Below are 27,930 nucleotides of genomic sequence, written 5' to 3'. Positions count from 1 at the left end.
CTGTGTTGACTTCCCAGAAAGGAACAAGCAAGAAACTATAGAGATTGCCCTTTTCAAATAAACTTAAATGCTATGGAATACACTTTGAATCAAATTATCTAAAAATTTAAAAATGTATAACCCCTATATATACGTCCCAATTCTGGATACCTACGGGTTTCCGCTTAAGCGAAAGTTTAGGCCATAGTCCGCCACACTGACCATATGCGGGTTGCGGACTTCACACGTTGTCGAAGGGTCGCGAATCTTCTTTCGACGTGCAGGTTTCATCGCAATGTTTTCATTCACCATAAAGCTCACGGTAAACTTCAAATTAAATTTGCGCATAAATTCCGAAAAACTTTTGAGCCCGGGATTTGAACCTACGTCATCTACTAACCTTAGGCTACCACAGCATTTTAAACAGTAAATTATTGAAAAATAAAATTTTAGTAATTTATCTAAGTATTCGTCAACAATTGCAAATGCTTTGAATCATCAAACGTTGATATTACGTAGTACATATGATATTAATTGTTCAAACTCATACACAAACAAAGTCTTTGACCCGTGATATTCTAAGACAGAACTCCATCTAAGTAGGCAACGCGCAAATAAATCACGCGCTTGCACGCGACAGCGCTCGGATCCGATGTAATGAACTTATGTAAAGATGTTATGATACCCTCAATTACTCATTGACAAGGTGCAATTGTAGCTGCTTCATAATTGCTGCATAGCGAACGCTTTACGAAATCGCCAATCAACGCCGATTACTTATAGCAAACTGAAACGCAATCTCTCCATTGATCGTTGATTCATTGAAACAAATAGCGAAATATTGTTATCTGTCCAGTCATAGTCATAGTTCTCGTCATTAGCTTTTTAAATATTAGTAGTATTATTGATTAAGAATAAATGTCTACATTATATATCAATATTAATTACGTATTTCATGACTTGTAAGTAACGGCATTTTTTAAGAGATACTTTTTTATTATCGGTTCACAGAACTGGATACAAATTCCTAAATAAATAAAAAGTGGTTGATTAATATTATAAGGCGCGAAGAATGTATCCTTCTAGATGTGAATACAACATTTCGTATTTAAAACAAACAAAGTGTTTAAACAAAATTTACATCTACTATTTATTTAAAAAAAAGAGTGATCATACGTCAATAGTGCTTTTATCACAAACATAAAAACTTGTCGACTAATTTCAATCTTTAAAACTCTCTCTTGAAAATTTGTCATTTTGCAGATGTGGCCTTATTATTATGGGTAGTTACTTACATATGTTCCTTAACTGTTGCTATTACCAACACTCCAAACTATTATAAATGCGAAAGTAACTCTATCTGTTAAAGCGCTGAACCAATTTTGTTGAATTGTTGAACGAATTTTGACGATCTTTACGGTCGAGTGACTTGGACACCGGTTTTCATGGTATCGCCATCTCTGAGATCCCGGGTTCGATCCCAATACGAGTCAGTATAGAAAACTAACTTTTAAAGAAAACAACGACGGTAACACAAACACCCAGGTTTGTGTTACCGTCTCCGATTTCGATTCCCGATTTCGAGTCCGTTTTCGATTTCCATAACACAACTGCTTTAGCTACTTACTTTGGGATCAGAGAAACGTATGTGACGTTGCGTAATATTTGTTTATACACTCCCGGACACATAATTCGAGCCACCTCCTATCAGTATTAAACGCCCTAAGCTTAAACAATGTTCGATTGATCAAGAACTATCATACGCAATTTTGAAACTAGTATGTTTAAAGTCTTTTCATAAGTCCTTGTTGGAAGTTTGGACTTGCAAAACCGGGGGAAACCTTTTTCGATAATAACATTATTTTTGTATTTTAAGGCAAAAACGCGAGGTGGCTCGAATTATGTGTCCGGGGAGTATATTTATGAATTTTGGTATCTGTATACCTGGGACCTCGGAGAAGGATATAGGCTACTTTTTGTCACGAAAATTAATCTGAGGGTCGTATTCTAGAATTCTACTCAATGCTCAAGTCGGGATTTGAGTATGGTTTAAATCACTCGAAATCATACTCAAGTCCCTGCCATTACGGTCGTATTTCCAGTGCTTGGAATCATACTCAGATCCTGACTTGAGCATTGAGTAGAGTTCTCGAATACGACTCTTAAAGGAGAAGGGTGTGAAAGTTTGTATGAAGAATCAATGATACTGTGAAAATTTGTATAGTACTCGAAGTACTTATTCTACGCAGACGAGGTCGCGGGCTCCAACTAGTATCTAATGAAATGAAACCCAGAGCTATTATTTGCCTGCATCAAGGTTTTGCATCGACAAATTAACGGTCAACTTACCACGTGTCCAGCACGCACAGCAGTCAATGACTTTCAACAATTATCTTCCTATGGACAATAGCAACACTTAAACACACTTAAGATTTTCATCTGACAACTTAATAGGCGTAACAAAAAACAGCAGTAGGTACTATGCTATGACCACACGTTTGGTGTTTCATTAAACAACATTTATTCTGATGGTAATTTATTTTTTTCAACAAAGTATCGAGATGTTGATGTTGAAGGTGTAACAATTCGTAATTCTCACATAATTGCCCTTTTATTGTTTTGTAATTATAAGACAGTAACAGACAACGAAAGTTAAATTTAGTGCATAGTTTTTATAAATCCCAAAATATATTCAATATTACAAAAAGTAATGTATCACAAAATAATCCTCTGTACAGGATGTGTGAGTATTACAACGAAATATTTATGGACTTGTGATATCATCTTTTACATTTTGCAAGTTGAATAACGTATCCTTTTTGGTTTTTTTTTCTATTCTGATTTTACTTATTTAACGTCCGTTTAAGTAACTTAGCTTAACTTATCTACTTTTGAATGTTGAGCACAGTTATAAATGGGCAAAGATATGCCTAATGTATTAATTTTAAGTGTTTTTTTTAATTGTACAATGTTTATGTCTGATGTCTGTAATTGTGTCATAAACAAAAAAATAAAAACTAAGACAATGCCCATACAATAACTATAGATAATACTTTGTACGTAAAGTTTTTAATATCCCGTTGTTGGTAACAAAATAAATGGTGGCGGTAGGCAACACGTGCGCATGCGCAGCACATCGCATGATGCCGCTCATCAGTGAGGCTCTCGACTCGCTTCTGACTGTTTTATTGATTGAAGCGAGGCAAAAACCATCTCGTTTGACTTCACTACAATGTGCCACTTGATGCACTAGTAAATTAGTTGGCAACAATTTGCTTTGCAACTGACACTGCTCTGTGTGTGTGGGTGGAAACAGTATTTTATAACCTAATAAGACCCAGCAAACTACAATGCCAATGTGTATTAAAATGTACTAAATATAATTACATGTGTCAGGTCCTGGTAAACGTGCCCTCAGATTTGTCGTATTTTTATTTTATGATACCAAGTGAGCGTGGTAAGCGACACGCCTGTCCATAACAGTCGCAGTGCCACTCAGAGCTTTAATCACAAAGATCTGAGGGGCACTGCCGCTACGCCCTGACACGTAAGGAGAAAAGTCTCATGTGCCTGTACTTTCACCAGCACCCGTACCTTCAAAACCGGAACGTGCTAAAACATTTCTTAATACCCTCATCATGGTCACGAACGCGATATTTTCATTCCAATGTACACAGCCTGGGTCAGAATCACTTCTCTATGTACATTTTGACATACAGGGGGCCTTAGGAGGTTAAACCACACTTAGTTTTATACATGTTATACCTACTATAGTACTCGTAGGTAACTAATTTAATGTTTAGAAGAGAATAATTAGAGTTCATAACTAACTAACAAAATATCCGTGTGAGTTCTTTCGTCAATTAACATTTAATTGACATGAGTGACAGACAGTGACTCTAAAAAATCGCGATTCTCTTCCACTGGAACCATAGCTACGTTGCCATGGTAACAAGGCTGTCTCTCGGGTCGCTACCTCTCTTCACTTTATGTGTTCATTAAGTGCTCCCGGCTTATTTATATCCCCTCGGGCCATTGTTACTGAGGGGAAATTAGGTAGCACTTGTCTATAGCTGACTTTGCACTCCAAAGAGGGAGAAGTCGGGAAGGTAAATACTTAAGCTCATTTCCGTACAGATAGGGAAACTAGTTACAAATTAATAAGAGAATTAAACAAATATATACCTAAGTTGTTACGTCATACATAATATTTTCAAATAGTAATTTGGAAGAAAGAAACCAAAAGGAGGGGCTGAAGCAATCATTAAATTTGAAAGCATGACAAGACAAACAGCGGAGTCAATTTTTTCATGCAAGAACGACGACATCTTCCAGAGTGTAACTGTCACAAATGTATGATTAACGCTTCATGCCGTTCACATTCCATGGCGGTGGCCGCCCGTTACAAGTTCATCCCATTTAAATTTAGCGCGGCGCGTGCCGTACGTGGGGCTCGCGGGGGCGCGGGGTGGGGGTACGGTGCTGTGGGCGGGACGTGCAACCATCACTCAAGTGACGAAAATTGACGGAAAATGGGCGGACACCGCTTGCCCGCGACGTCATCAATTACCGCGTCCCGACGGTCACTGCGGGCACACTTAACGGCATCCACCACCGAGAAACGCATACCTAATATCCCCAGTAGTGCCATTATTAGAACATGATGACTTCAAACCACTTGACAACGCGAATAACATAGTATAAAAAGAGTATCTATACATATAAATGTAATCCACAGCGTAGATACCGAGACGGTACGTGCTGCCATTTTTTCAACAAGAGCAATTTCCAACAAATTGTTTCCATAAAGCTCCAGCATTTCATTAGAGAGAATCCCGGAAGGCTCTGCTAGTAGCCGGGCGCACGCTCGCAGCAATCTACGCGATATCTCGAACAAGGATTATTGAGATGCAATCTAGAAGCCATCGATCGTCTGATAATTCGCTCTAACTACGCCCGCTGTTGCGCAACCGCTCATCAAATACATCTTCGGTATTACGATGATACCTTTATTAAATGGTAGCAATGAAACCTTCACCTTCTACAGAATGAACCACATCAAAACTCTCTTAAACATAATACATTACCGAGTCTCCAATTCACTCAAAAGTCTACAAGTGCAACCACAAATTAAATGTCCACAAATACTTCTCGTGTATTTAACACTGCATATTTGCTAACAATTTCTCGAGAACGAGAGAACGCAGGAAGCCACAAGTCGAGTAAAAGCTCGACGATCGATTTTGAAAATTGCCCATAATTAGCATGTATCTCACTCGTCTGGACGACTGTGCGTTTAAAACTGGGAAACCAACCACAGGCTACATATTCCAGTAGCGTTTACCAAGTAACGGCAGGCGAAGGCGACGGACACAAATTGCCGGAGGAGCTGCCACTACGCAAAGTACGCAAATTGTAGTCCGCAGCAGGATCGATTGTTGTATCTCTGCCGAGAGTATCCCCAACACGACCGACATTCTCAGTCTTCCCATTGAAATTGATTTTGAATAACATATTCAATAGTCTGAATGTTTTCTTACGTTATTATCCTCCCACGGCTAATGTGACGTGGGACAGAAATTGCACTGCTTAACTCCCACGCTTATGTTCAGTCCCTTTCTAAGGCTTTACAACCATTATTCAAATAACCAAGACATATTGTTTTCAGAACACTTACAATATTAATTCAAAAACAATTTTAGTAAACGAATAATTTATACATAATGTAATTTAAATAGTGTGTCGCATTCCATTAGAACTTTATAAGTTCTAATCTGTAAATCACAAAGATCTATCTAAAAGTTAGGAAAGCATTCACTTTACCCGAGGGCAGTCATAAAATAGGCGCTAGCGGTCGCTTGTGAATAATTTATTCGATTCCAGATAATGCGTGTTGTATTGGCAGCTTTTGAGTCACGTCCGTAACGAATAGTGACGGACATATAGTATAGCTCTTACTTGATTTCCAAATTGTATGATTTTTTCTTATTAGTGATAAAAAGTGAAATTGAGCCTACCTGGATGGCCTGTTGCACAAAACAAACATCAATCGTATAGTTTTTACTTTTACTTATTAATCTCAGTGAAAGGGCAGCAATAATTATTACCAATCATTATTTTTCACGAAAATTCAACAAAACAATAAGAACAATGGCGACTTTAAACAGCAGCAATGCAAACGCGCATGTGTGAAACGCGCGCATTTATAATAGGATAAAATAGAATAGAATACGCTTTATTGCACACAAAACAATATACAGTGACAATACAAAAAAATATTTCATTTATAGGCGATTGCATCGATGCAAACGCGCGACTGCATCGATACAGTCGCTTATGTTGAATCGTTATGTATGAAAAATCTGTATAGATTTATGCACATTGTTCTGTTTTGTTAATTTAAAAATTTAAAAGTGAAAATAATAAATACATTAAATAAATAAATTGGTTAGTTAATTTAAAACGTGTATCGCGTTTGCAGCGTTTGTATCGCTGCTTAAAGTCGCGCGTGTGTGTAAAGGTAAACGCTAAGCGACTGCATCGCGTTTACAACGCTGCTACTAGTTGCCGTGTGTAACCGCTCTAAGAATTAAAAAAACTAATTATAAGCGTACTCCAAAAAGGCAATACACTAAACTACCATCGCCATCTGTAAGCTAACTCGTCGAGATCAACCGAATAAGTCACACACTGCTGTAAATAGTCGAGGAGTGGAGTAGTCAGCAGACAGTCCTAGTTGCAGCACCAAATCAAGGTTACCGTTGTGACGTCATATTGATTTCCATAATTTACCAAGTCAATCGGACAGGTGAAAGTCAAATAAATATTCAATTTATGACTGAGATCCCTACACTAGTTAGTGTAGGGATCTCAGGGAAAAGAGCTCTTCCCAGTTAGTGTAACCATTATCAGCTGATAATGGTTAAACAGCCGAGCAGCCAAGAAATTAGCCTTCAAATAAAAAAGCCCACTTGAGATCAGTCCACCCGTTATGGAGCTAAGATGCCTACGAGGCTTCAAACTTCTAACTCCTCTCTTCTTCAGGGGTTAAAAACATAATTGACTATTATTTAAACTTTTATTTATCGTTATTAAAACATAACTAGTTTTTAATTAAGAAACAAGTACACAACCACACTAATATCCAGTTTCTTTATACAATATCTTTCCTTCGAGAAGTACAACTTTACGAGTAAAGTTCATAACAAGGACTGCAGTGTTTGTGAAAGCCGTAATGGGTGCGTAATTACGAGCATTATCAGGTGACCCCATATTGCGGTTAAGGCGCACTAGTGCACCCGTCCACCGTTCACCTGTAGCACTGTACAGAATCAATAATGGCCATTCACTGCACTAAAAGATAGCCGTTTAAATTGGCATTTAAGACTAAATTAGTTCGTTCTTTAAAATTTTGGTAAATACATCTTTGTTCTATTTGAACAACGTTTATATAAAATTAAAACATTTTAACAAATACTTCGTACACGAAACCAAATAGTGTCATAAATCAAAATTGTGGAATTGAGAGAAATGAAACGATATGAAAATTTTGAAAAATAACTGAATAAAACCAATAAATATATTCTCGTTTGTAAATAGACAATTAAGTATTATATATAAATAAAAATGACCACGTTATTCGCAATAAGATCTATTCAGCATTATCTACATTTTTGTTATATTGTGTTTTCTTAATTCCGCAATATTGAGTAACGACAATATTAGATTTCATGTGCCACCACTTATAAATGTAATGTACCCCACCTTAGCACAATGATGACATACTAAAATTTCATGAAATTGGCCTGCGACAAATCAAGCTGCGTAGTGCATAGTAAGTACAAAGCGAGTGTGAGATAATAAGCCAAGTTGGATGGAGGGCGCTGGCGACGGAGCGTCGCCGGAGTCTTTGATGTCTCAATTAGTAACGTGAGCGGGTAATTGTGGCGAAAATTAATTCGCGTTCAGCTGCGCCCTGAACGGCGACGAACGACACGACAGTACAACATGGTACAACGCCTAGCGATAAGGCAAAAGATTGATATTCATTTCAACACCGTCAATAGAAAATACCAAAACCAATATCGAAACAGGAATTTAAAAACAATACGTAAAAATATGTTGAGATTAGAAATCTTAACATTTTTAAAAAGACAAACGTCTGCAATGAGTTCAATATGATACTGAAAAAGATGATAGGCAGTACAAAGATATGACGACGACGATGTAGCTATTGTGACAATGTAGCAAGTAATTAGTGTCCATTATACACAATTATTTTTTATTATACGAATATGTAGACTGACAGGGTAAACGGACAAAACTAAAATTAAAATCAGAAGACGTCTCAAGTTGACACACGACGACGTCATTAAATCAAATGATTTTCATGACATTGAATTTTTTTATGCGTGGTGTATTCATTTCCTTAATGTTTCTGGGAATGGTTAATTTTTCACTAATGTATTTAAATTTTAAGTTGTATTGTGTTTGTAAAGAACATTTTACAATTTTTAGTTCAAATTTACATTTTTCAACTACTTACAACTGTTCTGAGCGAATCTTAAATTTGATCCCGAGATATAGGGCCAGCGGCCTATCGAATGACATTGCAACCACGCTTGTAACTGTTCCCATGTTGCTCGGCACGATGTAACACTTTCATTACTTTCAGACTTCTTACATGTCATCCGCATTACGGAACGCGCTGTAGGCGATATCACGTCATAATTCCGAAATTAAAATTACACCACAATACACAATAATGTATTCCAAAAAATCAATAATGCCACCACATACAAGCTGCAACTCATCGACGCCAATTCAAGGAGCCGAAACACGATATTAAATTTATTGAATATCACTATGTTTTACTACCATGATATTTAATTATTTTGAAGAAATTACTCCACAAGTTCGTTATAATTATAATAAATAAAAAAAAAATCAAAAATCTTTCGATTTGGCTGGACACGAAATTTTGGCTGAGCCACATTCGAGTCCAGCCGGATCGAAGGAATTTTTTCTTGTGTTCGATCTCGTATTAATAATAAGCACGATAGAAGTAGAAGAATTGGGTAGTCTGCAGACTGTTCAGACTGCAGCATCAGATCAAAGTTTTTGTTTTAATAATATCAAGTGACATGACGAACAAGTCGTGCGCCTGATTGTAAGCGACACGTCTATCCATAGCAGTTGCAGTTCCACTCTGAGCTTTAAATCGCAAAGATCTTAAGGGCACTGCCACCGAGGCCATTACCCTGAGACTTTAAGTTGACAAGTCCCATGTGCCCGTAATTTCACCAGCTCCCTTGCCTTTCAAAACCGGAACGCAGTGATAGTCACATTACTGCTTGGCGGCAGAAATAGGTAAGGTGGCAGTACTTCCCTGGCCGGTCTCTTTCACAAGGAGCTTTACTGATACAGAAAGACCAAGGTTACCATATTATTGTAACGTCATTTCCATGGTATAACAATTGTCCACTTGTCCGATCGACTTGAAGATCGGACAAGTGGGGCTAAAATAAACGTACATTTTATGACTGAGATCCCCAAACCAAATGGAAAAAAGCTGAAGGTCTTGAAACAGATGTTAAAATATCTTAGCTAAAGACTATCCCAATTAAATTAGCCCTCAAATAAAAAAAATCATTTTGAGATCTGGCCTTCCATTTGGGAGCTACGATGCCGCATACAAAACGACATAAGATACGCAGACACAGGCTTCAAACTTATAACTCCCATCTTGTGGTGTCGAGGACAAAAATGAAAACAGTGTTTTAAGAATTACTCTCTTCATTAAAATTATTGTGCAATTTAGAAAAAAATTACATCCTTTCTGTAGTAACAGAAACTTAGTAGTTAACTATTTGTCGTCATCGTTATTACCCTTTGCATATTTTCAAACAGGATAACAAAGAAATTATAAAGCGAATATTTTCAAGAAACAAACTTTATTTGTCTTTTTAAAGTATTTTGCTGTTACAATGTAAGCACGATTCCAGCAAACAGAATGGAATGGGATAATTTTCCTGGAAACACTGGAAACAACGTCGTTGTCTTTTTACACCCATGAACATAATCATACTTGTATTTTTTGTCGTGTAACAATATAAAAGGATATGACATTACGGCAACGCTTTGGATATACTTCATAATTTTTGAAAAAACTAAGTAACACTGGTAAATTTTAATTCAGTTTGAAATAATGCAATTAGAAGCAGTAGAGCTCCTTGTGAAAAAGTTCTGGGGAAGTACTGCCGCCTTACTTATTTCTGTATGAATTTGAAGGGTATGGGTCCTGGTGAAATTATACACACATAGGACTTGTTAATTTTTAGTTAGTTTGTAGGTTTGTTAGTTTTTAGTTATTTGGCGTGACAGACGCAGTAGCAGTGCCTCTAACTATCCTTGCGACTGCAATGGACAGGCGTGTTGCTTACCACCAGGCGCACGACTTGTCCGTCCCATTACTTGTAATCATAAAAAAAAATTATAAAAAAATTAGGTTTTCGCGATTGTTACACATACGGTTGACAGTCAACCGTGACCATGGGACCTGTAAAGGGCCCGAAACGTCGGTTTGTTTGAAAAAACAAATATACGCGATTTAAATCCGGAAAAATAGTTTCATTTCCTATAAAAAAATTATTCATTTGTGGTAAGAGTGCCGATCGATCTGTCGACCTTCATGAAGGAGAAGTTTTGCCCAAAGGGTGTCGTTTACCGGCGATTCTGAGGTCAGTTACCAGACATCATATTGCGCCACCCGTCTCCGAAAAGTACAATTCGTAATTTAGTTTATATTATTATGTTACATGTATGTTAGTCTTTAAGGTATGTATTATATTGGTCATAATGCTCGATTTAAAAATAAATAAAATAAAATAAAAAATAAATTAATTGCGAAGTACATTCGCTACGCAAAACGCACTAAAAAGTACGGAGTTTATTCCCTTAAGTAGCTGTAGAAAAAGTAAATGTATACGAATAAAATAAAATATAACGTAGGTACTTTACAAAATTCCTGTAGAAGACAATGCCTTGGTAGAGTTTCCTTGCAAGAAAATGAAGTTGCAAAGAAGTCGCAAAATAATAGACCGGAACTGACATGACACAAGCGTGTAATATATTTCACACTAAGAACATTTGGCTGCCCTTATAAACCAATTGCGGTTCATTAGCTAATGCCCCGGAAGACGAGTATTACGCGGCCATCATTGCGACCACAGCTCCCCTCCGTAGACTTCATTTTTCGTGTTTATTTGTCAAAAAGTGCGGCGTTAACGGCTTTATCGCGACTGAGTATTTATTTTTTAAATTTAACATGTATTAGAGATGGGAAAACCGAGTGTAGCGATAAATAGTAACAGTTATTCTTTATCGTATGGGTTCAAGGCTGAGATTGAAAGTCAAATCAAAACATCTGTAAAATTAGTAGTAGATTATTTTATTTATTATTTTTTAAGGCAATACTCGCCGTATTTTTAATGGGTTTAGGTGTCATGAGTTTGCAATGACCTGGGGAAACCAATATAACACTCGACATTGTTCAATACGCATTTTCCCGTGTTTTCCACAGTTTAATATTTTTTACAAATTTATTGCTTAGTATTTTTTATTTATTATTTTTCTACGTAATCCAAATACTCTTAATTTATTTGAAACATAAAGAAACTCCTTACTTGTTAACTCTTAAAGTGGACTTGAAAAATAAAAGAAACACATCTGTCGTACTTAGGATATACTGTATTATACAAAATGAGTAAAATTGGTGATCATAATTATGAGTTTTAGTGACAGTAACATCGTTTTTTCCGAAATTATGAGCAACTTTACACACATATACACCTTTCTATATATTTATTTTTATACAATTTTTCCAGTCTAAAACAGAGGACCGTACCCGTTGGCAACACTAGCATGTAGCGAAAATGAAAACGCGTGGTTTTTGTTGCAGTTTGATGAATGGCCGACCATTCCCACTGCCCCTGTTAGCCTGTCACAGCATATGGCTGACTTGATAGTCCATAGGGGTATTGTGTTGTTCTTATTGTTTGTTTTAGTTTCGTTACTAGTAATGAAGACGGAATTGTGGCGTTGTTTGAAATTATAAATAGGTAGGTATCTATAAATAATCTATACATATATATATGTATACACATGAATCTACAAATATATATATATATATACAAACTTCGCCACTTTTAGACGAAGTTTAGGTATACCATAAGTATTATTTACCTACTGCACATACATGTAATTAATGAGCACACTCAATTTACTTCAATGGGCGTCAAAACTACATAATTTAAGTTGCATAATATAATTTTAATTTATAATATATATTGTCTTTCTACTTTATATAATGCAGTAACATTCAAGAATAAATCTCCAATGATTATAACATGAAATTTATATAGTTTGTCGAATTATATCTATATGCCAAGTTTTATTGAAATCGGTTTACGGAAAGTGGGTGAAATATACCGATAAACCGGATTCATCTAAAAATTTGTCACACTTAGAGGTGGATTTGTGAGAAGTGGATTTTTCTCCCAATTTAAAATGAAAAAACTTAAATTGAAGTACTCTCTTTCCAACGAAAAAATAATCATCGAAATCAGCTCACAAACGTAGGAGTAATCGTGTAACATACTTACTGAAAAAATCAGTCCATTTTTAAGGTCGGTTAAAAGATCTAAAAAAAAACAGCTGTAACATTGTGACTGGTTTCAAATAACGCTAAACTGAAACGTTCTACAGAAGGGAACATGGGGCACAATGAGAGTGAAGCGGAATGCAATAAAAGTCACATTAAGTCAAGAGCAAAGACCTCCGCGGCACTAAGCGACTCCGGCGATTGAATTTGTCGCAAACGACACGCGGGTTTTACGGTGAGAGTACTGTTTTTTGCGATTTTTTCATAATTGCATATAAAGTGTTTACTCACATGTACCATTAATTTGAATTTTACGAACTATCTTTACTTAACTTTCCTGTTTCAAATCCACACTATAAAGCACTATTATAAATAAACCTATTAAACCACTTGCTCTAATTACCAGCCTTAATAACTACGATTCACATGGAACCGAAGCTTATTTCAGGTGTTATTTGATCAAAAATTTAAATCCACGCAATTAAGGTTCAGATTTTCCGAGCGAACGGATAATTTTCTTCGTTCACATTATTCAGTATTTAGATGGATTTTAACAACGTAGTGTATAATCAATGGAGAATTTCAAATGAACAAATGGGGCAAAGGATATAATTATATAGGCAGTAGTTTTAATTGTACGTGACTATATGAAATGTGTCCACTCTCACGCGTACGACGCGAGAACGCCGAACATCTTAAAACTTCAATTGCGGTTCTTGTCTGTTATTAAAGTTCGACAGAGGAATTTTAAATCACACAAATAATTCAACAAATACGTTTGGTAGCCTCGAATATGAAATTAGCCGCTCCTTTTTGTAGATCCAGTTCCTCTGTGGATCAATTAGAGAAATATGATAATTGTTACGCTTCCTTTTGTTTTTATATAAATTAGAGAAACGTTTAGTTGTTTCGTTTTTCCCACTTTCTTTCAGGTTTCATAAATCATCAGAACACGTGTGTCCAAAATAAATCACAAAACGCAGGTTGTAATTAAAAACACGAATTCGGGTAAGATTTTGTGGCTGGTATATAATTAATTTTGTATTTCGTTAGATGAATCACTGATGATTAGACGTGCGTAGCGGTGAGCGAGCACGGCGTGCAAGTATCGCCGCGACTTGTGAACGCAGATGTTTATGTTATAATTGCTCTCTCGCTTAATGATCTTTTCACGACAGACAACAATGTAAAAATCATTATAACCATTTGTTATCCACTCATATCCGTGTTAAACATCGCAATTTATTCAAAATCGGAGCGCGATCTTGTCGAAGGTAGAGAGATCTGATTACGACGATAATAAATTGGCGAATCTGCAGAATCCTATCAAAATTTGGTATTAATCATACAACAGCTATAAATCAACATATATGGCTCTTCAAAATTGTTTTTTCGCACGTCCTCATCAGGGCGATTATAAGAAAATTATAATAATTGTGCGCGGCATAATTACGTGACGTAATGTAAGGCAATTTGAATTTATGTAAAATATCGCGCAATAAATTTACATTTTATAACTTTGCCCTCGTGGCCGACGTGGGCGCGATATCTCTGTTTAGGATCAGACGCTCATATCTGCAAATTGCGGAGATTGATCTACCGCTGCTGCTCACCCAACTCAATCAATAACTTAGGAACTAACATAATTCTAATATGAAATGAATAAATCGCCCTGTATCCACTGAAGTTCTTGAAATAAGAAGTTCATAGCCGTCAATTTTAAATAAACACGCATTTAATGTATACGATAATATGAGATGATATTTAGGTAATAATTCACATCAGAATTTTTACAATAATAACGATTATTCCAGTATCTATTACACATAGTACGTATTCTCCGACAGTCGTTCGAGTCACGATTTATTTAAATTTGCTCTGCGGCAATCTTGACATAGTTCACGGGCCGCGATTAAGGTAACATTATTTTTATCCGCGTAAAATATATTCTTAGTATGATAATGGTTAATTCTTGACATGTTTTATATAATGCAAGCCTGAGGCGAGCCGGCCGACACTATGTCTAATAAATTTATGGGCCTTCATTTTCATGTTGATCGCGCTCGAAATTATAATCGTCGTGCTCGGGGCGCGCCTGCGCAGCCGCTGCGCCCGTGTGACGCGAGTCCATACCCGACACAGTGCAATCCAACCACAAAACTGTATTTACAGAAACATTCCAAGTTTATTTTATAATAAACACCTCACCTCATTGTGTATTACTTAAATAAATGTTTATGGCGCGCTTTTTACAATACGAACGAGATCATTCTCAGTAAAATTATTGCAATAAACGACTCACCAACACACCGTAATAGAGAATCCAGTGCAATGTTTGTGTGTGGATCCGATATGCAGTGTTATTATTTTCTGCATCTTTTTAACCATAACTCATCACCTTGAAAGGCAGTGTCAAGAGAATCTATGCCTGACACGAAAAGCATGTATTGTAATTCATCTAACGATAGCTCTCGTTTCGCTCGACATTTTCACACGATAACAAGTTTCTAGTAAAATAACATCTAAACAGCAGTGATAAAAAGAGCATAAATGTCACAGCAAAGGTCGTGTCGCGGAAACGACAAGCGGTGGTTAATGATGTAGAAACGCGGTGGTGGAGGACTGTCAGGAAAATGCATGTTTTTTGGTAACGCTAGGGCGAAGGGGGTGATATAATACCCATTCCTCAAAGTAAATAAACGACATAAATAACCGTTATCTTAAGATCAACAAACCGGTAATGGCTTATGTTGCAATGTTAACGTAAAAAACTGACGACAGCAAAATTATGCAAGTAAATCAATTTTTGCACCGGTTGTATTAACATCTTTATTATAATCGGAATCTATCGTTCATAATGTCATGTCGAAATAATGTGGATATTACCGATTACATGACAATTATTGCCATATACTCATGACAAAATGTAATGACAAAGCAGTAGAAATATCTAAAGGTAGAAAGTAGAAATACAAAGATAAAGTATCCACTATGATTAGACCGCAATATGTATGTATAGTGTCAAAAATTACTTCTTGTCACACTGAAAAACCATGACTTAAATCAATTTAACCTGTCAAGATACATGATGGAATTAATCACGATTTAATTAAATTCATTACTTAAAATTGTTGCTGCAATCATTGTGCTTCATAGGCTCAGAACATGTTACAAAGAAACAAGTTTTTTTTATCATCTTAACAAGATCTTGTTTATTTGTGTCACATTGTTTTTTTTTTTTTGCTGTGAACGAAGTCTATTTAGTACAATTTAGTGTCTTCGTAGCAGTAGAGCTCCTTGTGAAAGAGTTCGTCCAGGAAAGTACTGCCACCTTTCCTATTTCTGCTACCAAGCAGTAATGTGAGCATTACTGCGTTGCGGTTTTTAAAGATAAAGGTTTCTGGTGAAATTACAGGCATATGGGACTTGTCAACTCAGAGTGACAAGCGCAGTGGCAGTGCCCCTCACTACCACTGCGACTGCTATGAACGGGCGTGTCCCTTACCACCAGACGTATAACTTATTCGTCCCTTCACTTGGTATCATAAAATAGTATTTATAACAAATATTTATTTAAGGATTTTGTTACTTCTAAAAGCTAATTTTAACTATAAATAGTAAGTAAATAATAAATGAAGATTTCCGTAAATAAATCACCAATCCCCAAAAGTACTCGTTATTAAGCTAAAAAACCAAATGACTTTGCAGATAAAGATTAAAGCGTTTTCTCCACGGAAACTTGATCAGGAGCACGTGCGCGTCACAGGCTCGCAAAAAGCAAACGGCTGTTTTATGGAAATCGGTCCATTTATCCGCAGCCAGCTCGCACGACGCGATGCGACGACAAAGTTACCTACTTGTCCTGGAAATGAACCATCTCAATCCATTTAAATATATATCTTTCTATGTCCTAATATTGTATGTTAAAAAGTGTATTATTAAGATATGTACATTTAAATTGAAGTCTATGCCGCTTACTATAAAGACGGTCGAAATTATGTCCTTTTGACCGTACAAAATTGTATAAAGAACCATATAAAACCAGTCTCTATCATGATGACGAACTATAAGACAGAATAATAAGCGTTGTAGTTCATAATCGTTGAAATCACGTTTTCGTGTCAGTATCAACAATATGTCAGCGCATTGGCACGACGTTACAAATGTCAGCTTCACACTTATCGATGATCTCAGGGGGAGGAATATTTTAAACTCACTCGTTGTTATAATGAGGGCCATTCTCAGCTGTTAACTCCACGCCGGCGCACTTCAAATGTCTAAAGTCTATAGCGGGCAATTCTAACATGCTGAGATTTCACAGCGCTGTAAACTGACAGCAAATCTGATTCAATTATTCTCAGGGAAATCATTTTATAGTAGGTATTTATTTCCCTTTTATATAACGACGCCGCCGATTGTTAATCGTTTAAAAATAAGACTGGAAATTGAATAATTAAGTCATTAAAAAGATTACAAGATTTATTAAATGCCTACGTTATGATACTGTCGCATAACATGACGTGATGATTTGACGGTCCGGAGTGATGATATATAGCAATTAAAATACACACCTATATAACGCAATCACCTGTCCAGATGGGAATATCGAATAAATCAATGAAATATGATTTAAAGTCATCCGTCCATCCGTCCGTTACATTACTTCATTCCCGAGGTATTCTCATCCAACTTGTTCGCGATTTAGTGTTCGTAACATGTAATTACAAGATACCATAAAAGCATTTTCTGCTTGGAAGGCGGCGAGCTTATTTCTTGATGACACTGAAATGACTCCTCGTAAAAAGATTAGCTACAACACAAAGGTTTTAAAATACGTTATGGACTTCCTAAAAACTTTTATGAAGTTTGGGAAACCTTATCTTATTTGTAGAAATGTAAGGATAAATAAATAAAAAAACATAAAAAAAACCTTTGACAATAATTTTAACTTTGAAAGAAAAACATTGAAATATGTAAACAATATCATCTACCTTACCTAACAGTATGAGAGTACCCAACTACTAAATATGGTCCAACAATGCTGTTGGCAAAGTTTCTAGATTTGTTTTGTGTTTCTTCTTCTTGCGTGGAAATAGCTAAGTTACACCGACTCACACTAGGCGTATAGAAAGGACAAAAGTACATATATTCCATCAGCCTTTTGCTTACTCAGAACGTGTTGTGCCTTTATGTCACTGTGCTATAAAACTGGCTGGACCGGCTCAGTTGACACAGACCTCGCCAATGGAGGCGCGACCCTGCGCCATTGGTCGGCCATGGGCGTTATTTCTTTTATTTTACTGTTTTTTTAATACCAATTGAAATTCTGAGGCATTATGCGGGTATAAGAAAGAGAAATCACTTAAGTTAGAAAGATATTTAAAGTGTAGCTAAAACCATACTGAGTTTAAAATAGGTGTGTTAAAACTGTTATATAAACCTACTTTTATTACAGTAACGACAAGAAAAGAATTATGGAAGTAAGTAGTAACTACGCGCTTAACAATTTTTTACAACTGTTGGACCGTGCACCTGCTGTAGCAATTTATTTAAATATTATAATATTAAGTGACGGGACGAACAAGTCGTGCGCTTGATGGTAAGCTTCACGTCTATCTATAACAGTTGCAGTGCCACTCAGAGCTTTAAATCGCAAAGATCTGAGGGGCACTGCCACTGCGCCCGTCACCCTGAGACATTAGTTGACAAGTCCCACGTGCCTGTAATTTCACCAGCACTCTTACCGTTCAAAACCGGAACACAGTAATGCTGACATTACTGCTTGGTGGCAGAAATAGGTAAGGTGGCAGTACTACCCTGGCTGAAACTCTTTCACAAGGAGCCCTACTAAATGTATAGTAGAAAGTCATATCAATTCATTAAATAAAAGTTTCTTTACTAATCATATATTATTAAAGGCCTAGTCTCCAACGAAAGATCCGCAATATTTCTAAAAACAGTCTACTGCTTTATTGTAAATACTACCAATTTATGTTAATGTAAAATCATAAATAATAGTTCATAAAGGAAACCAAGCATAGAATATGTAGTGAAATGTGCTCCATGTATAAAGCACATATTTCAACTGTTTAATTAAGTTACGCCGTAGATATATCTAACGCCATAATATCATAATTAAGCCTGCCACTATCTGTATCAATGTTATTTAATCCGTAGATTTAAATTCTTAATTACATATACAGAATATTTCAAAAATGTATCTTGAAAAGTTAAACACGATTTAACACCTGCAATATTTAAATAGATATGGTTATATTTTAAGCACAAATTTAGGTGCTCTTATGCCTACTGTTTAACTTTTTTTTTCATTTCGTACTCACCTAACTTCAGACACTTTGTATCAAATATATTTCTCAAAGTTATCTCGTATTACGATCGGTGATTAAATGAGTAAATTAATTGGATTGCGAACGGCGGCCATTACAGCAATTTCTGGAACTGGTTCCGTGGAGCCCTGGTTCGGTTCCCAGCTTCACCATTTAAACATTATTTTCAATGAAAATATTTTCAAGCTCTCCTTACTCTCTTTTCAATTATACAGGCCAGGGTAGTGAACGACGGGGAGACAGCTTGAGATAAAATTATTAACTCAAATAATGAAAAGAAATTTACATACTTTTTATTATTTTCAAATCACGTAAATAACGTTCTATAACTTAGTAACTTATGGTTTTGATATAAGTGTATTAGGTGACGCGACGGATAAGTCGCGCGTCTGGTGGTAAGCAACACGCCTGTCCATAACAATTCAGTGCTACTCAGAGATTAAAAATCGCAAAGTTTGAACGGCACTGCCTCTGCACCCGTCAATCTGAGGCATAAGTTAACAAGTCCCATGTGCCTGTTATTTCACCAACTCCAGAGCTTTAAATCGCAAAAATATGAGGCACACTGCCACTGCATCACCCTGAAACATAAGTTGACAAGTCTCATGTGCCTGTACTCTTACCCTTCAAAATCAAAACATAGTAATGCTCACATTACTCCTTGGCGGCAGAAATTTATTTTATTTATTAGATGTACAAAACAGTTTACATTCACTCCTTAACAAAAGCTTAAACATTATTACTAGTTCTACTCAAGAATGTAAACCTAAACATGTACATACCAATCATGCGTAAACAATTTTGTTGCAATATATCAATAAAACGTACTTAGGCATAATACAAATGTAACCTTAAATAAAATAGAATTCATATGACTATAATTATGAAAGAGAGAAACTGTGGTGCTTGTGGAATCGATTGCGAAGTCTTTTAACATTACTATCAAGTATATCGCCATAAATCATCGCCAGGATCAGCCATAAGGTCATATTCTCGTCAAAGGGTTGTAAAAAGAAGTATTATTTGTATAAACATTCAATACGAATGGTCTAGGAAGGCGTCGTGGATTGCACTTGATGTTAAAATTAATATGGGACAGAAGCGTTGAGGAGTCATTTATGTAAATGTAGAAGATCCTGTACCCTACGTCTAGAATTCAAGGACATAACCTTAAAATGTGATAACCTCTCTTCGTAACGCGACAATTTGCGACCTACGTGTGATCTGTAACTTACTATTTCGAGAGTTCTGGTCTGTACGCCTTCCAAACGTTTAGAGTGAACCTCGTAGAAAGGTGACCAGACGACACAGGCGTATTAAACAGTCCAATAAGTGTCTTGGGGTTTTTAAATTCTTTAGCAGGTCTGGTGACAAAACCTAACATTTTGCATGTTTTTTATACTAGAAAATTATAATGATCCCTAAAAGTAAGCTTCTCATTAAAGTACACGCCCAAGACTTTAGCAACTGACTTTCTCTGGAGTGATGCACCCTCGATAACGTAATCAAAATGTACTTTGTGTCGCATGTTAGTAAATAATATAATAAAACATTTATCGACGTGTAGGTACATGCACTTCTGTTTGCACCATTCCGCAATCGTGGTAGCATCCCTCTACAAAGAAACGCAGTCACTACTGTTGTCTACCTTGTTAAATACTTTAAGATCATCAGCATATAGGAGGCAAGGGCAGGTTAACTTAGTGACCAAGTCATTTATAAAAATTATGAAAAACAATGGTCCCAGTTGAGAACTCTGGGGCACTCCGGATTTGATTTGGATAGCACTGGAGTTGAGACCCTTGACAGAAACCAGGTACCTGCAATTTATCAAATACGATCTCACCCATTTTGAAAGACTACCATGAATTCCGTACCATGAAAGCTTACGACAAAGCAGCATATGGTTTAAATAGAAATATGAATAGCAAAATAGAAACAGGAATGAATATTTGTGCAGTGAAGATATTTTTGACAAAGCGTTGCATTAGTAATACAATAATTACACTTTACCTATTTCTACCGCCAAGCAGTAATGTGAGCATTACTGCGTTTCGGTTTTGAAGGATGAGGGTGCTGGTGAAATTACAGGAACATGAGACTTATCAACCTATGTCTCGAGGTGACGGGCGCACTGACCGAGGCCCTCAGATCTTTGTGTTTATAAAGCTCTGAATGGGTCTGCAACTGTCATGGACAAGCGTGTTGCTTACCATCAGGCCCATGACTTGTTCGTCCCGTCATTTGGTATCATAAACAAAAAAGTTTTGCTTAACACATATTAATGCCACGTGTTATATAAAGGGTTTTTCAACAAGGACTTTGTTTTGTAAATCAAAATGAAACAATAAATATAGATGACAATGATTCAAATTTTTGTTGTGCACAGCCACCGAAACGATAAATTTATTGCAAACCAAATTTCCCGATCGCATAATTTCACGAAATTCAGCCGTTAAGTGGCCGGCTCGATCATGTGATTTAACACCGCTGGATTATTTTTTTATGGGGTTATGTTAAAGTCATAGTCAATACGGAGCCAATCGGATCGATTGCAGCCTTAAAACTCAAAATTCGTGAAGTGATTAACCAAATAGACCCACCATTTTGACAAAAAGTTATTAAAAACTTTAATGAAAGAATGGACATCTGTAACTGTGGTCGTGGTGGACATTTATCAGATATCATTTTTCATTAACCTTACTTTTTTTAATACAATAAAAATTTGGATCATTGTCATCTAAATTTATTGTTTTATTTTGATTTACAAAACAAAGTTCTTGTTGAAAAACCCTTTATAAGTAAATCTCCAATATTCCCATAAACACATTCCGCGTGTCACACATTATCATCAACCCCTTTAGACTTCCCCATATGAATCTTTTCTAACAATCTGAGCCCTTCGCTGCCACATTTACTTATATGGCGGACGGCTAATAGTTGCTCCTTGGTGAATAAATAGACATATTTAGATGTGCATGTTCAATTATCGGCCTTATCATCACTTTCTACAAGGTGAAATGGAGCACTCTTTTTAAGTAATAAAGGAGGGTTTAGGGTATAATCTGCCGCTTTAGCCCAATGAGAGTTGGTGACATCACATATTTCCCAAAGCTTGTGAATTGAATTCGACTTGTAGTTTTCATCACGATGTGTTTTTCGCACTTAGCGAGATGTATGCATTGCTACAAATATATGGTGTTGCTGCAGGTGTTCGAACCTTCGTTCTCTAATTTGAGAAGCAACCGTCTTCCACTGGGCTGCCATACGCAATGACATGTCTTATATCATCATAGTTTCGTATGGACATGCACTACCAATGAGCCGAGTCGAAATGCAAATAGATGCAGTTCGTGATGCGAGGGATAAGGAATAATTAATTATAATAGGTTTTGCATAGCTGATCATTGCCTTTGTATTTGTGAATCATTACCAATGGTCCTCGTAACTTTAAAGTGGTCTTTGTTCTTAGCTCTATTTTGTCAGCTGACCATAACTGTAAGTTTATTCTACAGATTTAAACTACAAAACCGTTTTGTCTTACGAAAAGTTTTTTGACTCATTCTTTAACTGTAAACATATGAGATAACAATGTCAATTTTTAATAAGCATAGAATGACCTCATTATGACGTCACCAAATAGCAACACTGCTGTAGCACATTACCTATTAGACACTTGTTTCTGTAAGTTGTAAATAGAACTGTTGAGTCTATGTTTTATGCAAAATCTTCTTTTTAAGTTACCTATATAATACAGTATCGATTATACATATACGTAACACAAACAACTAACAAGTATTTAATTTTTTTAAGTTCATTAACTGCCTGTTTTCCTGACATTTTTAATTTTCCTATTTAAATGCTAAATACCAATCAGTCACACTAAGTCTGGTGTATAGAAGTTTGCTAAATAGTGTAAAAATATGCACATACAGGGTTTATACTAGTCGAGCAGCCATTGACCGACACATTACGGTGCCAATCAATTATCGCCTTGCACGTAAACTGCATTTTTTACCTTTTCCTATTAATTTAATATCTTAACTACATAGCTTCCAGACGACCCCATTAAAAATGTCCCGACAACGATGCAAAAATTACGAGTATCTTCTAATTATCAATAAGTTTTAATGACAGAGATCCTTGACACCTGTCGCGTAATCATTGCAATTACCCTCATATTTTGCTACTTCGTATGTATGAAGCAATAAATAACGTTTTGATAAGCCAACGGCTACTAGAACAACTTAGATAACGTGTGGCGATGTCTATTGTTATAATAAGTGTTGATTGTTTTCCGTAGGAAAGATTTCAACGCGGTGCTTTACGTGTAAACGGCAATTAAGGATCAATTTTATTTTATTGTTAGGGATCCTAATAAAATTATGCTTGTGCAAGCCCATTCTGCTGGGAAGTAATCTCTATTGAGAGAAGTAAAACTTGAATAGTTTTGTCCGAACGGCTGATACTTGGAACAAGCAGTTGAGTATCTCTATAACTGGACACGCAAGTGGGATACAAATTATAAGTTAGCTGCTCAAATAGGTAACTTAAATAGGTTCACTGCAAATGTCAATGGCGCCCGGAGCCGCATGCGCACGCACTCGATGTGTACGCTATTAATGCGAAATAACTATAATTTGGGCGACGCCGGCGCTTGGCGTCTTTAACCGTCGGCCGCTGTCGAGGCGACGGAAGCCTGTCACAAGTGCAATTACAGTACCAAGAATCGGTATTAGTTCGTCGAGCTGAACTATTTATGTAAAATAAGAGCAACAGCAGCCGAACAAGCTCTCGTACGGGGAAACGGCGATTGCACGCATCGCTCATTAAGCACTTTAGAGCAATTTGAGCAGGAGAAAAAGTCGGACGAGGCTCAGCATCGCGTGGTCAATTAAAATGTTGCCGCACGGCTGCCGAGTGGCACTCGCGCGGCTAGCAACGGTAGTTTCGCGTACAAAACAGCAAATAACACAGCGGGAGCTCGTTCTCAATTGCTTGTATCCTCTGTGACTTTCTAATAGCTGGTGCTACTCTTTAAATATTTCTTGGTGACATGTCGTAATTTCTTGAGGACTCGTTATTGTAATTATTAAGCTAATTCTTATTTTACTTGTAAATCCTATGATTGTATTGTGCATATAGCATACGCTATGTACACAATACTACATGCCTTTAACTACAACATAACAATATAAAATTGACACCAACAGTCATAAATATTGGTGACAATAAAATATATAATTTTTTTTTAACGCGCACACTCAACATCGCTCCGTACTAGAGAAACCCTGTATCGTGGGTGCCGTGGACACATACATAGACAACCACGAATTACACCCAAATTCATGAGAGAAATAAATTTAGGCCATACAAATATTTCTCTCGACCGGAGAATCGAATTTGGGATCTCTGCGTGGCAGTCCGGCATGGTAATCGGTCGACCACAGAGGCAGTTGTATTATATTTACGTCTATAGAAAAAGCTTTAATTCTATCTACAAACTTCTAGCAACGATCTTTACTCATTTACCTGTCTATTGTCTGGAGGCGAGTCATCCTAGTAGCAGCCATTAAAACAAATACTCTCGGTCCATTACACCTGAGCCGTGGGCACGGGGCCGGAGGCAGCATGACTTGTAACTTGCGGCCTGCGCCCACGCACCCGAGATCGCTCGCTGTTGTTCCGGTGAAACACGTTTTGAACACTTTCAAAGGGTATATGAATTGTATCAGCTTTTCACTCGTGCCGTGTTGGTATTGCTATTGTGAATTATTCCTGTATTATATAACAGTATAATTCAACATTAATATCTTATTATTATGAAATTGTCCACGTAATTAGGACCTAACTATAATCGACTATGCATAGAAATTAGAATGCTATATCTAAATAACCTTTGTGTAATGTGAAACGAAATATAGAGCACATAGAGTGGGAACAAAGAGAGAGCTAATTGAAGTTGTCCCGGCGGCGGCGGGCGCGGGCATCAATCACCGGCCGACGTGCAACGAAAACACTGTTAGTTTTGCCGCCGAATTATTAATTACATTCCCACAAAAACTCACACACGACGCCGAAACGCATAAATTTCTTCCTTTTTCGCCGCACAAAGGAGCCGTGCCCCACGATATAACGCTAAACAGATTAGCCGCCCCCGACACGGCCGTCGCGGCATAATTTTTGGCGCCAGTAGTCCTGCCTCTAGATTAAACTAATAGGAAAAGGAAATTGGGTAGAAAATGGACGAAGGCTCTATGTGTCATTAAGGATTTGTTACGCTCCTCGAAAGCGCCGACACGACCTTTATTTTATTTGAACTTTACTTAATTGAATTAGCATTTCGGTAGTTTTTATGAACTGTTAGTAACGTTCGAAACGAACTATAATGGGCAATTTTTAGATAATAACAATAACATTTATGTGACGGTTATTGCTTCATAAATAAAATTATACCTGCTGCCTGCTGTGCCTCTTTAAGGTCCTATTGGAAGTATGGGTAATATTAGTTAGTTTTCACTGTAAGTTACGGTTAAAGGTATTTTAAAGACCTTTTTATAAATTATTGACAAACTAATCTATTCAACTACACGATAAATGCTTATTGTTATCAATCCTTCCTTTGGCTAAATCATAGAGGTTCGGCTGAAGTTACTATTAGAGCTATTTGTCGTCATTATCTACTACATTATTTAATAGTAAATCATTTCCATTGGGCGATCTATTATTCAGAGTCGTTGAGGCGTCGAGCAACTTTCCTAAATTACTATTCAATGGAGGCAGTTGAGGGGGGAGTATATTGAGAGAATTTACACATAATGTTTTTTCGTATGGTGGGTACTTTCTCGGGTCCACTCGCAGTGACTCGAATCTGAGGGCGGACGCCATGAATAGTAATCGAGGCTAGAAATAGATCTAATGCTCTACATTTGAGAGAAACCTTTAGTTTGACTGTAGTATTTCTTTTATAATACAACAACTTTTAAAATATAATTATATATACGTCTTATTTTCAATGAATTAAATACTTCTACTTATTATGTACCTGTTTTATCCCATTGCTGGGAAAAGACTTCTCCCCTCTTGTTTCATTGCCCCGGTTTCAGGAATCATTTGACTAGTCCTTTAAAAAGTTTCTACTTACATATGTATTTTATAATGTAGGTAATTTGCTTTAGTTTTTTCGCACAGAAAAGAATCTGTAGCAAAACTAACAAATAACTAGTAAAATCATAAATAAATGATTATAAATATTTATTAAATTGTGCTTCAGTAGTACCAAATGGTTTTTCAAATATTTTCAATTATTCTTGTTATTAAATATAACCTAAGTTCCCAGAGAGTTTCTTTCGTCCATGATCCTTGGACCCAAGGGATGCCGTCTCATCGGCCATAACGCGCCGCTTATGGTGCGTGCTAAATCGGGACCCAAGGGTTCTATGACTAACAAACCGTTTTATCAACCTATTCGGCGTGCATTTGTTCTAAATTTTAAGCTCATATACCGTGAACAACCTTTTCAAACTTGTAATCGCTCTATTAATGACTCCACATAGACAAAGTTAACAAACCATTTGTTTTCTCTTTCCTATTAGAGTTTTGTTGGTACTATATAAACCTGCACCTAGACACATATAGACTATGGTGGTCTATTAACATTATCAAAGGTAACAAATGAAGCAAAACGCCATAAGGCCTTTTTTTATAAAAATATGTACCAATCCAAATACTTATAAGAATTATTTAAAATAAATATTTATATTATAGTTTGGATGATTAGATTAGAGGATTAGAATTGGATGTTTCTAATAATCTCCATCGTAAAGTCATGTGAAAGAGTTTACAACTAAGACACGAAGTATATCAGTGACAGTGTTCTTCAATGGTTTGTCTTAAATTGTTAATAAGCGTAGAGTAGATTGTGTCGGGATAGTTGTCGCAGCGTTAGGACTGAGACTCACATTCATGAGCAGGTCTGGCGAGGAGGAGCCCTTGCCGCTCATGGTGGTGCGAGGCGAGGCAGCCGCGGCGGTGGTGGCGCATGTCACTCACTCACTACACTCGCGACGGTGCGCGGGCGGCGCAGGCGGCGCGGGCGGTCTGCGTGCGCCGAGCGACGCCGACTGCCGCGCGCCAGCCCCCACCGCACGACGCGGCCCCCACCGCTACCGGCTGCCTCATTTCTCACTATAATTTGCGTGCTGCTCGTTTTTTACCATTATTACTCCCTCGTTTTGTTTTACGTATTATCGAGTGCATCCCGCTCGCACCGGCCGCCATGCGCGGCGAGCGCCGCCCAGATAATAGCCGCGTGCAATTACGCCGCCGCGGCCGCACTCGCGACCGGCGACCGAGCCACCGTCGCCGCGCCACCGCTGCCGCGCCACCGACCTCAACTCCATTCTCAAATGCTACCAGTTACGCCATCTAGCGACGAGGAGCGGTATTCAAAGGAACCTTAAAATCGAAAACCTATTTTCAGGCCTACACTATTTCGAAGCAACATAAAACTCATCTAACTTTCGCTTTCTTTCTTTCAATTATCCCTATTGACAAATACAATACCCATATACATATTATACATATATTTGTTTGTTTGTTTATATACCCAGAAAAAGTTATTACAATTACTAATACAATGAATATAAAAACTCTATACATTCATAATGAGATTGTCTAATGATATAATCAACCTACACATTTTTATTTTTACTAATCTACAAAACAGTCATATAAAAAAAAGTGCTACGCAACCGTAGCAATCGTAGCATTTCGTACAACAACGTCGAAACTAAAACAACTAAGCATTAACGTTGAAATTCTATGCTAGATAATTTTTGTAAATATATATTAGTTTAGTTTATTTTTACTTCATACTCATTTATCTTCAAATGTCATAAAATTAGCATAAGAACAATTATTTATTACTACAACAAATATCAA

The 27,930-nt window shown here is 36.8% G+C and overlaps 1 protein-coding gene across 2 annotated transcripts in view; it reads right to left on the bottom strand.

Moving 5' to 3' along the window:
* The window catches only part of LOC113237064 (transcription factor Sp9-like), a 93,094-nt gene extending 66,013 nt beyond the window's left edge, over positions 1-27,081 (bottom strand). For both annotated transcript variants that reach the window (XM_026473319.1, XM_026473321.1), the window contains exon 1: positions 26,949-27,081. In XM_026473319.1, coding sequence (XP_026329104.1) covers positions 26,949-26,990 — 42 coding nt within the window. In that variant the 5' untranslated portion in view covers positions 26,991-27,081. The remainder of the gene's footprint in view (positions 1-26,948) is intronic.
* Between the last annotated feature and the right edge of the window lie 849 nt (positions 27,082-27,930).

This window comes from Hyposmocoma kahamanoa, unplaced genomic scaffold (assembly GCF_003589595.1).
Source record: "Hyposmocoma kahamanoa isolate Upper Pololo Valley unplaced genomic scaffold, ASM358959v1 93, whole genome shotgun sequence".
Classification (NCBI taxonomy): domain Eukaryota; kingdom Metazoa; phylum Arthropoda; class Insecta; order Lepidoptera; family Cosmopterigidae; genus Hyposmocoma; species Hyposmocoma kahamanoa.
This window is presented reverse-complemented; position numbering and strand designations above follow the sequence as displayed.